Raw genomic sequence first — 12163 nt, 5'->3', positions numbered from 1 at the left:
TATTTAAAAATATGTAGAAGATAAAGTCTTCATTTTGGCTGCCACTGTATAATCCTTGAGGCATCCATAAGCACTCGGGGCTTCTGCTGTGTGTGTTGGCATCACAGTGTAGCTGGTACCCGCCCCCCCTGCCAAGTTCTCCTCACCTCTGATTTGTCATTCTTGAAAGACTATTCCTTAGTCCATTCCTGTGACGTCTCAGCCGTGGCTACAGTGCAGAGGATGACGAGGCCGAGCGCAGGTTACAAGGAATGCTAGTAAATTATGGGTCTGTTTGAGCTTATGTTTAAAGGCTGCTCCTTTAAAGGATCCTCCCTGCTAAAATTCCCCAAACCTCTTGGCTCCTCGTGACACATCTGATGTGACTTTTAGTCTAATTCAAAACAACGCTTTCACCTAGTCCAGTGATTAGCAGCCAGCAGGAGGGGAAGATGCGGTACTCCCCGAGAGACGTCCTCGGAGTCTCGTGGAGCACGTGAAGTTCAAAAAAGCATATTCACTATTGTGATGGAATTTTTATGTTGTATTGGGGAAACAAAAAATATTTTATAATAGGCTAGAATATGAAGGTGCACAATTGGATGTGAGGAGATAGGTTCAGGAAAGAAAAGTTTGTTTATCAAAAGGAGGTGCGGGCTTTACAGAAGGAACCATCGAGAAACGGGCCCTAGTCCGTGAGAAACTGGTTCTGTGCTAAACAGATATTTTAAAGTGATGGTCAGGCTTTAGATTTTTAACATTCTTTTTAAAAATCTTCTCTTCCCTCTAGCTCAGCCCTCTCCTCCTGCTATAGCAGAGTGTACCAGAGTCTTGCCAACCTCATTCGTTGGTCTGACCAAGTGATGCTAGAAGGTGTGAACTCAGAAGATAAAGAGATGGTGACAACTGTGAAGGGGGTCATCAAGGCTGTGCTGGATGGAGTGAAGGTACGGGCGCAGGTCCCACGGCCCTAGCCAGGGACCTAGAACAGCCTCCCTACTGGACGCTTATCACATGACAACTTGTTCCCGACTGAACACGTTAGAATGAATGTCTTCCAGTGTCTCTGGTTTGGTATACTGCTCTCTCTGTTAGTGATTTAATTCTCTCGTACAAATGGCTCTTACAGCAATACAAGCCTTTGGAGTACTCGTCCCAATAGTTGGAAAAGCTGCCAGAAGCAATCAGCCTTTACTGAGCATTGTATTAAACCTTCAGTGAGTCTTTATATTACAGCTCTGGCTGTGCATGCTTGCCAGCTAAGACAAAATGCAAAGGCAGTTGTTTCTGCATTGACTCCCAGTGTGTTAACTGCTACCTTTTCATGTTCTAAGAACTTCTGGGATTCTTGGTAAAAAAAACCAATATTGAGATGAGTAAGAAATGAATCTGTCTGTATTTGATATCCAGGATGTGGTCTGTGAATTTGCTACCCAGGGAAGTTAGAAATAGCTTAGTAGGAAATAATGAATCATAGCTAAAGTGGGAAGTGAAGGCCACAGAGGGTCTGGAACTGGGGTTCGAGGGACAAACCCTAATTGAGAAGATAAGCCCTAGTGGATGAGGAGTAAGGCAGAGTATAGGGCATGAAGCGGGTGACAGCTTATGGGTTAGGACTGGGCCTGTGAGCAGTGGGAAAGTGGAGACCATACAATGCAGTGGAAGGAGGGCTAGCCTGGGCCCAGCCAGGTTTGAACCCCAAGTTCACCACTTGCTAGTCTGTGAACTTGAGCAATTCACTCAAGTGCTCTATACCTTAGCTGACTCGTCTGTAAAATAGGAACAGTGATGGTACCGTATATCATAGGGTTGTAGGAAGGATTAAATTAGTTAACACATACAGAGTTCTTAGAACAGTGCCTAGCGCATACCAAACACCCATGCCTTAGCTGCTGTCTGTTATTAATTATGTGGTGCTGGATGTATGTTTTAGAAACAGATCTCTTTGCTTGAAAAAACTCTGTCCTCCTCCTTTCTAGACCCTTCAATCCAAAATCGTAGCTGAGGCATTTACCCTAAGTCAGAAAAAATTTCTTCCCCTCTCAACCATGCTCTCAGATTCCTGAAAGCTGCCTCCTTGGATTGACATCCACCAGAGCCCTGGAGAGTAGAATAAGGACCCCCAAAGGGTAAAACTTACAGAGGGAAGGCTCAGAAGGCCTTGCTCAACGTTACAGATTGCTCCACATGAGCTGTGTTGGCTGGGAAGTCTAGGTGGCTTTCCGCCTCCAGCACCGTTTAAGCAGGGCTGCTGTGACGCTGGGGACTCTCTTGAGTTCGTTTACAGGGAGAGTTGTCTAGATGATATCAAAACTTCCTCTGATAGCTCCCAGGTTCTCTTCATCCTCAGAGTTGATTAGGTCCTACGTTATTTCTTTGGGCCAGTGAGACTTAAGGATGTAGCCAGGGTGGCTGTTATGGAAGACCTCCTGTCGCTTTCAGGCTTCGGAGCACAGCCACACATCATCCCCTGTGATTTCCCCAGTAGCTCTTTGAGGCCAGCAGGGCAGAGCGAGGTGAGGCCTGGGTCACCCTTCATCAGCAGTGTGTGTGGAGTTCTGGCTCACCCACCCCTTGCTCTTCCTGTCCTGGCGTCTGGAAATGCTATTATTAATAATTGTTACTTTTCAGGTGACATTGTTAAGATTTCCTTCTACTAAATTGATTATGATGAGACGTTCAAAACAAGTGAGAATGTCCAACATAGAAGAGAGAGAGTTTCTATGCATAGAGCTTTGTGACATTCCCAAGTAGATTTCCGTTATGGAATCATTGATGCACCACCGTATCTGTTAAAAGGATGTCTGAAAGAAAAACTTCTCTGATTTTTCAAATTGACTAGGATGAGAGAGAGAGAGAGAGAAACCTATAGATTATGACCCTGTCAGTGTGTGAAAGCCAGTAACTTTTCCACAATTGTTTTAAAAATATTTTAGCCAGAAGAAAGATTGTGTAGGTGAGGAGCTCTGTAAATTCAGTCTTGTTTCATTTGTTCAAGGAGCGTTTATTGAGAAGCTCCTGTGTGCCAGGCGGTGTGATGGACTTGGGAATATAGTGATGAAATTGGCAGGGTCCCTGCCCTGAGGGAGCTTACGGTCTAAAGTGGGGGAAGGACAGCAGACGAAAACGTGTATTCTGTCACTGTAACTGAGAGTAGTGTTCTGAAGGAAAAATGGCACATGACCTCACTTGGGTGTACGGGTGCCCTCCTTTTTGAGGGTGATCAGAGACGCTTCTCCGAGGTTAGCCACAGACCAAAGCCTGAAGGATGAGCAGAAATTGGCCTGTATTAACTGGTATCGTGTTGACGCTTCTTGTTAAAGTCTAATAATAGTAGTAGCTAAGCTTTATTACCCACTTAATGCTTATAACGACTCTCCGAGGTAGGCGTGATCACCCCCTGCACAGGTGTGGAAACTGAGGCTCAGGCAGACCAGTAGTCAGTGGCAAGGTCGTGATTCGCCCCCAGGCCTGCCGGACCCCTGACCTTACACTCACCTCCCTCTCAGCTGCCTCCCACGAGGAGGGAGGGTCCTGGTTCAGCCCACAGGATTCAGTGTGCTCCTACCTCCAAGCCACCAGCTTCCAGGCTCTCTCACTGTCCCCGTCAGGCCTAGGACACCTTATAAGCCCATGTCCTGGTGGTGTGAGAGAGCCCCGGTCGGCTGGGAGGGACGGGACTGTGCAGAAATAAAATACATTCATGAGGATGTCGTCATCCCACTTGGAGGAGAAACGTTGGCACGTGCCTTTAAACTGACTCACCATCTTTCAAGTAACTCATTCAGTTGTTAACTGGAATTTTTTTTTGAAGGGTTGAAAAGGTGTTTTAGAACAGGATTACTTTGTTTTTGTCCCTGAATGCATAGTACCATTTATTATTTAAACCCCTACGTAAATGTCACTTGTTAGCTCTGTAACCTTGGGCAAGTTACTTGTCTGAGTTTCAAGTAGGTTTTAAAATATTTACCCTGAGGATTTGAAGGAAGATTAAGTAAGGTCATGTATATAAAGTATCTGGTAAGTGCTAGGTGCCCAGTAAATGGTCAGTCAGTACTTTGGTAAGTAGTGTTAACTGTGGAAATGTTCATTTCTCGAAGGGCTCAAGTTTACAAATCCCTGACAGTGATCCTGGCCCTTTTTCACGTAGTTTTCTAAATCTCAATTCAAAATATAGACCTCTGTTGTTTTCTGATCTGGCCCAGGCAGGTGCTTTCCCAGTGGGAGCCTGAGGCTCAGAGACCACAATGGCTCTCCAAGAAAGGAGTTGAAAGGCCCTCATTTTCCCACTTCTCCAGGAGCCACCCCCAGCCTAGGACCTGGCTGTTCAGGGACCAAGCTCCTCAAGGTCAAATAGATACCCCAGTTTGTCCTTTCAAAACCAACACCCAACTCTTCATAACTTTGCCGTTGAAATGTCAGCTTTTCTTCGTGTCTCAGATGTACAACTTTGTCCCTGTCTCCCTGGGCTCTGCCTTATCCTCTTTACCGACCTTCCAGGAATCTCCATTCTCAGACCTAGAGTCTCTCCCTGACCTCCAGTCCCCATTCCCCCATTAACACCCACATTTTTTTTTTTAATTAAAGAAATAATAGGGGGCCAGCCCCGTGGCCAAGTGGTTAAATTCACACGCTCCACTGCGGTGGCCCAGGGTTTCCCCGGTTTGGATCCTGGGCGTGGACATGGCACCACTCATCAGGCCGTGCTGAGGCGGCATCTCACATGCCACAACTAGAAGGACCCACAACTAAAAATACACAACTATGTACCGGGGAGCTTTGGGGAGAAAAAGGAAAAATAAAATCTTTAAAAAAAAAAAAAAAGAAAAAGAAAGAAAGAAGCCTTCTTACACTGACACCCTTGGGGGAAATCTTTAGAATACCTGCAGTTCTGTCATTTAACCATTGCCACCCAAAATTGGGCTTGTGTAACAGCCTCACTTTGTATAACAGCAATAACTTTGAAAGAAATGTTTTCCTGACTGTATCAGTTAGGATTAGATTTGACTATAAGGAAATCCAAAATAATGCCTTAGTCCCCCTGTGTCCACAGGGGATATGTTCCAAGACTGCCCGTGGATGCCTGAAACTGCGGATAGTACCGAACCCTGTGTATACTGTTTTTCCCTGTACATACACACCTGTGATAAAGTTTAATGTATAAATTAGGCACAGTAAGAGGTAAACAATAAGTGATAGTAAAGTAGAACAATTCTAACAATATACTCTAATGAAAGTTATGTGAACGTGGTCTCTCTTTCAAAATATTGTGTTGTATTGTACTCACCCTTCTTCTTGTGATGATGTGAGATGATGCAATGCCTGCATGATGAGATGAAGTGAGATGAATGATGTAGGCGTTGTGGCATAGTGTTGTTTTCAGATCTCAGTTGACCGTGGGTAACTGAAACCGCAGAAAGCGGACCCATGGATAAGGGGGAACTACTGTATGTACTGGCTTTTAAAAGATAGAACTTTACTTCTCTTTCGTGTAGAAGAAGCCCAGAGATGGGCAGTCCAAGGGTACTGTGAAACATTTTCACAAAACGGTCAGGGATGTGGTCTTCTCCCACCTTGCTTTCCTGCTATCTTTAGCACATGAATTCCACCTCATGGTCCACAGTGGCTGCTCAGTCTCCACGCTTTATGACTACATACCAGCCAACAAGGAGGAAGAGAGAGTAGGAAGTTGTGCCTTCTCCATTTAAGAGTTCTTCCTCAAAGCCGTCACAAAACTTTCACTTACATTTTATTGGCCAGAACTTGGTCACACGCTCAGCTCAAATTCCATTAATAAGGAAGAACAGATATTGTGGGGCAAGTAACTATCTCAGCCACACTGACATTTCTGATAAGCCATCTCTTTTATTCTTTGTTCAGCCTATTTGTAAATTTTTTTTGTGAAAAATTTCAAACATTTGGAAAAAAGAGAATAGTCTGATGAAGGCCCATCACATAGCTTCCACAGTTACTCACTCACAGCCAGTCTTGTTTCCTCTGTACTTACCCACTGCCCTGGGTTATTTGGAAGCAAACCCCAGACATCATATCCTTTCACCTGTAAATGCCTTAGTACCTGTCTTTAGAACAGGCAAACTTTCTCTGTCAAGGGCCAGACAGTAAATATTTTGAGCTTCTCAGGCTACATGGAGTCTCTGTTGCATATTTGGCTCTGTTTCATATTCTTTGTTGTTTGTTTAATTGTTTTAATTTAATTTTTTGTAACAAAGCATTCTTACCTTGAGGGCCCTACAAAAAAGAGCAAGCCCTGCACTGATTTGGCCTTCAGGGTGTACTTTGTTGGGTTTTTTTGCTGAGGAAAGTTCTCCCTGAGCTAACGTCTGTTGCCAGTCTTCCTCTTTTTTTGTACGTGGGTCACCACCACAGCATGGCCACTGATGAGTGGTGTAGGTCTGTGCCCAGGAACTGAACCCAGGCCACCATAGTGGAGCATGCCAAACTTAGCCACTAGGCCACTGAGGCTGGCCCTAGTTTTCTGTTTTTAAATGGTTTGCTTTTCACTTCAGGATCCAAATAAAGTCCATGCAATGTAATTCATTAATATGTGTCTAAAGTTCCCCCTTCTCTGTATTTTTCTCCTTGCAACTTATTCTTTTTGTTTTGTTTTGTTTTGTTTTGTTTTGTTTTTTGGAGGAAGATTAGCCCTCAGCTAATTACTGCCAGTCCTCTTTTTGCTGAGGAAGCCTGGCTCTGAGCTAACATCCGTGCCCATCTTCCTCTAGTTTATACGTGGGACGCCTACCACAGCATGGCTGCCAAGCAGTGCCATGTCCGCACCCGGGATCCGAACCAGCGAACCCCGGGCCGCCGAGAAGCGGAACGTGCGAACTTAACTGCTGCGCCACTGGGCCGGCCCCCGCAACTTATTCTTTTAGGAAGAATTATTCCTTCTAAAGGCCAGCACTGGTGGTTTTGTGATTAAGATTTGGCACTCTCACTGCCACAGTGACCCAGGTTCCTTTCCTGGTCAGGGAGCCACACCACGTGGGTGCCTGTTGTCATCCTGTGGCAGCTCTGTGTTGCTGTGGTGGTGAAGGCCATGCCACCAGTATTTCAAATACCAGCAGGGTCCCCCATGGTGGACAGGTTTCAGCAGAGCTTCCAGACTAAGACAGACTAGGAAGAAGGACCTGGCCACCCACTTCCAAAAAAATTAGCCAGGAAAACCCTATGAATAGCCGCAGAGCACTGTCTGATAGAGCCCCGGAAGGTGAGAGGATGGCGCAGAAAGACCGGGCAGGCTTCCACTCCGCTGCGCACGGGGTCACTGGCAGTCGGAATTGACTCAACGGCACTGACGATTGCTCCTAAAAGTCTCCCACATTCTGGATTTGCTGATTACATCTTGCGGTGTTGTTAGCATGCTCCTCTTTCCCTTAAATTTCCTGTAAAACTAGCAGCTGAATCAGATGCGAATTTTTTTTTGTATTTAAAAGAATGCTTCCTAGGTGCTGCCCTATGTGTCCATGGGGAGCAGCTTTCCCTTTTTGATGTTAATAGCCATTGATAGTTATTGCCTAGATCCATTCATTCATTAGGGCTTGCAAAATGATGACATTCTAATCTTTCCGCCGTTCTTTCATCATTACTTAGCTAGAATTCATCTAAAAGAGAGACTTCCCCTTATCAATTTATGGTTATCTTGAGTTACAATTCTCAGAGGAAAGGCAGGATCGGTGCTTAATTCCTTCCTTTATTTACCAGTTATCAAAACAGTGAGTGTGGGGCTGGCCCCGTGGCCGAGTGGTTAAGTTCCTGCACCCCGCTGCAGGCGGCCCAGTGTTTCGTTGGTTCAAATCCTGGGCGCGGACATGGCACTGCTCATCAGACCACGCTGAGGTGGCATCCCACATGCCACAACTAGAAGGACCCACAATGAAGAATATACAACTATGTACCGGGGGGCTTTGGGGAGAAAAAGGAAAAAATAAAATCTTTTAAAAAAAAAAAAAGTGAGTGTTTCCTCGCATCCTCTAACATGACTGATGAGTCTTTTAAAATATCATTTTGAACTCATGAATTTATACTTACTCCATATGTTCCATCCATTGCAGTTCTTCTTCTTCTTCTTTTTTTTTTTTGCTGAGGAAGATTCACCCTAAGCTAACATCTGTGCCAGTCTTCCTTTATTTGGTATGTGGGTTGCCACCAAAGGATGGCCGCTGAGAAGGGCTGTAGGTCTGTGCCCGGGAACCTAACCCGGGCCGCCAAAGCGGAGTGCTCTGAACTTAACCACTAGGCCATGGGGCTGGCCCCACAGTTAATGATTCTTAATGATTCTCAGGTTTCACCTTGGCTAGTGAAAGCTACTTCTGGTGTTTCCTGAGTTCATTTTGACATGACCCTAGAAGTCTTTGATAGTTTTCTCACTTTTTGGTATGAAAAGATATTCCAGGCTCATCTGGTGCTTGTATTTTGTGGGGCGTGGGGTGTGTAACAGCTTTATTGAGATATAATTCCCATACCATATAATTCACACATTTAAAGTGTACAATTTAATGATTTTTAGTATATTCGCAGAGTTGTGCAACCATCAGCACAATCAATCATAGAATATTTTCATCCCCTCAGAAAGTAACCCCGTACCCTTTATACTCTCCCCATATTCCTCCCCTCATTTCTTCCTATCCCCCTGGACTTACACAGCCACCAGTCTACTTTCTGTCTCTATAGATATGCCTATTTTGGACATTTCATATAAATGGAATTATATATTATGTGGCCTTTTGTGACTGGCTCTTGTCGCTTAGCCTAATTCTATCAGAGTTCATCCATGTTGTAGCATGTATTGGTACATCATTTCTTTTTATTGCAAAATTATAGTCTGTTGTGTGCATGTACCACATATTATTTATTCATGGACATCTGAGTTGTTTCCACCTTTTGGCACTTATGAGTAGTGCTGCTGTGAACACTCATACACGAGCTTTTGTATGGATGTACGTTTTCGTTTCTCTCGGGTACACACCTAGGAGTGCAGCTGCTGGGTCATAGAGTAGTAGCTCTATGTTTGGTCTTCTGACAAACTGCCAGGCTACTTTCTAAGGCACCTCCATCATTTTACATCCCCACCAGCAGTGTGTGAGAGTTCCAGTTTTTCTGCATCCTCGCCAGCACTTCTTGTTATCTGTCTTTTTGGTATAGCCATCCTAGTGGGTATCTCATTGTGGTTTTGATTTGTGTTTCCCTAATGGCTAATGATATTGGACATCTTTTGATGTTGAGCCATTTGTATATCTTCTGTGAAGAAATGTCTATTCAAATCCTTTGCCCGTTTTTTAAAGGGGTTGTCTTTTTATTATTGAGTTACAAGTCATCGTGTCCGTTCTTACCACGGAACTGGAATCAGCCGTTCCTTTAGGGAGCCCTGATTCCCTTTATTGGGAAGTGGTGTTTGGAGACCGCACTGAGGACAAAGGTTCCTCATTGCGACCAGCTGGTCACGTGTTTAGTTTCTTTGAGACAGAGCACATCTTGAATTTATACAAGTACTTCGAATTCACATTCAGGACCACTGGGTTTCTACTTAACCCCATCAAACTTACATCTTAATTTTCTTCCTCCCACATCGTAAATCCCAGTTTTCAACAACATACGTAATGACTCATTTGCTTTTTCTCACAATACAAACACAACAGTCTCTGAATAACACCACCAACTACCTCCGTCAATATGATTATTAAAAAATTATTAAAGATGTTTCAGAGTTATTTTTGACCTTCAGGTTATCTGTCGTTTCACAGTCATTTGAAATAGTTCGTCTTTGTGTGGCTACACGGTTAGGTTCATCTTATTCATCGTGTATTTGAGTACTTACTATCTGCAGTGGTTCAAGTATTCCACTGCTTTAAAGAGGAGGAGGAGAGGAAGGAAGAGAGAGAAAAAAACAATGAGTTATGTGTAGTAGAAATTTTTCCGATAGGAATTGTGTGGGATATACTTTTAAGTCAAAAAAATCATCACACTTCTATTTTAGTTTCATACATTCAGGGTTTGGAAGTGTTTTTGTTGTTGTTGTTTTTTAAAACAATAGGGTGGTTTAAAGTAAATATCTGTCTTTCCTCTAATAACCCCTCCCCAACCTATTTTCTGAGCAGTAAAAAATTAAGTATTTTTACTTAAAATATTTTAAGTATTTTTTTCTAATAAATCTGCTCAATGAAGCGCTACCCCAAACACTTACTGCTTTTTCATTCTCAAGGACTTTAGGGTGTAGAAACGCCCCCATCCAAGCCAGGAGAGACAGCGGCAGCATCTCCCGCCCGGCCCACGAGTGCTTTCTCATCCCGGCCGCTCTGCTTAGTTACAAAGGTCAGGAGGAGGTTTTTCAACATCTGTAAGCTTCTTTAGGGCCTTTCTTTGAGGGGTGACTCTTGCCAGCTTTTGTTGTTTGAGTTGTAGTGTCTTGTCCCAACTATATTGTTTTATTATCTTGGACACAAAGGTGCCCAGTTTTTACGTGGTGCCCCTTCCCCATACAGACCTGGCCCAGCACTGCTTCTCTGTCGGTCTCTTCAGCACCCCATCCCCGGGTAGAATTTGAGATGGCTGCCTTGTGACTGGGAGCAAACCCCCAGGAGTGACTTCAGGAGTCACTCGCCACCCTAGTCCACTTCTGCATCTTACCTGCCTAGCACTCTGCCTCTTCTTGATTGTGTATGAGAAGGAAGACACTTCTGCTCTGTTGCTGCTTCACACCCACTTTGGATGTGGGCAGGGAAGGTCCCTTTTTGGGGGGGGCCAGCCTGGTGGTGCAGCAAAGTTCACATGTTCCGCTTCAGCGGCCTGGGGGTCGCTGGTTCAGATCCTGGGTGTGGGCCACACACCACTTATCAAGTCATGCTATGGCAGGCGTCCCACATATAAAGTAGGGGAAGATGGGCATGCATGTTAGCTCAGGGCCAGTCTTCTTCAGCAAAAAATAGGAGGATTGGCGGCAAATGTTAGCTCAGGGCTAATCTTCCCCAAAAAAATCACACCAGACACCCCTGTGATTTTATTATGCCACTTCAGTTCCAGGAGACGCCCCACTGGCCTATATTCTGTGTACTTAGTGAAGAACGTGTCATGGAACAGCTAACCAGTAAAGGGGCTATGCTGTGGCCATAAGTATATGTCTCCCTGGGCTCCGGTCCCTGAACCCAGGAGAGTCACAGGGCCAGAAAGTGATAGAAGATAGACAGAGACAGGCTGGGATGGGGCATGAGCAGGAGCAGCAGGCCACAGGCTGTAGAATGTGCACTTTTTAGTTAAAGTCTGTTTTCCCTCTGTGAACCCAGAGGACATCAGCCATGGTGTGGCCCTTGAGGACCTTTGTGGCAGGGGCAGCATGGCAGTGAGAGTTATGACATCGGTGTTGCCTGTAGGCACCTCGTAGGGAGCCCTGCCTGTGTCCCCTCCGCGAGTCAGGGGTCTTAGTGCCAAGGAGAAGACGAGCACGGATGGGACTGTTCCTTACATGAGCACCAGAGCTGTACTTGGACTTGTTGAAGGTCATTTAAGATAGAAGCATCTCCATGATCACTTTCAATATGAGTAAAATGAATGTGGAAATAAAGTATTATGTATTTAGAAAGGTACTTTTCCAAATACCTTTTTGGCTTTTGGAAACTGCTTTCTGGTGAATGGCAGTTGTCTAGTCTGCGGTCACGAGCAGTGAACACGTACTCTGGTGCTGTCTTTCTCAGTCTTTCCTGACCTGTGCCTCAAGAGGATTGAAAAGTCTGACGTCCGTTTCAGAAATTCTGCCTTCAGTAGGAGGAGTGGAGCTCTCACCAAGTTACAGATGGGCAGCTCTGAATGCGGTTGGGGTGTTGGCCTGGTAGCCGGGTACGTGCACCTACTGAGGGTTCTCTCCCGTCTCTGATAGTGAAGGCAAGTTGAGACTGAAGGCCTCTGGCCAGTCTGTTTGGGGTGGAAGGCTGGTGGTGAATACACGCCACTGCCCGCCCCTTTTCCACCCTCCTCAAGCCTAGGCTGGCGCACTGGCGGGAGGGAGCATTGCTGCCAGCGTGACGGCATCTTGGAATTCGGGTGCACACTTGCACACGTGTGCCTGTCATTCCCTGGTTCTCTTGCTATCATTCATTAGTTGAGTTCACACGGCTGCCTCTCTAGAAAGATGACATTCTAATTTTAATTGCTCATGAACCAATGAAGAATT

At 45.1% G+C, this 12163-nt stretch overlaps 1 protein-coding gene across 32 annotated transcripts in view; it reads left to right on the top strand.

The window, feature by feature from the left end:
- Positions 1-12163, top strand: part of RAPGEF1 (Rap guanine nucleotide exchange factor 1) — a 142092-nt gene that overhangs the window by 79287 nt on the left and 50642 nt on the right. For all 32 annotated transcript variants that reach the window (XM_070595366.1, XM_070595358.1, XM_070595353.1 and 29 more), the window contains one exon: positions 770-926. In XM_070595366.1, the coding sequence (XP_070451467.1) occupies positions 770-926 (157 nt within the window). The remainder of the gene's footprint in view (positions 1-769; positions 927-12163) is intronic.

The sequence above is a fragment of the Equus przewalskii genome, chromosome 26 (assembly GCF_037783145.1).
Source record: "Equus przewalskii isolate Varuska chromosome 26, EquPr2, whole genome shotgun sequence".
Classification (NCBI taxonomy): domain Eukaryota; kingdom Metazoa; phylum Chordata; class Mammalia; order Perissodactyla; family Equidae; genus Equus; species Equus przewalskii.
Note: the sequence above shows the minus strand (reverse complement) of the source record. Positions and strands in the feature narration are given on the sequence as shown.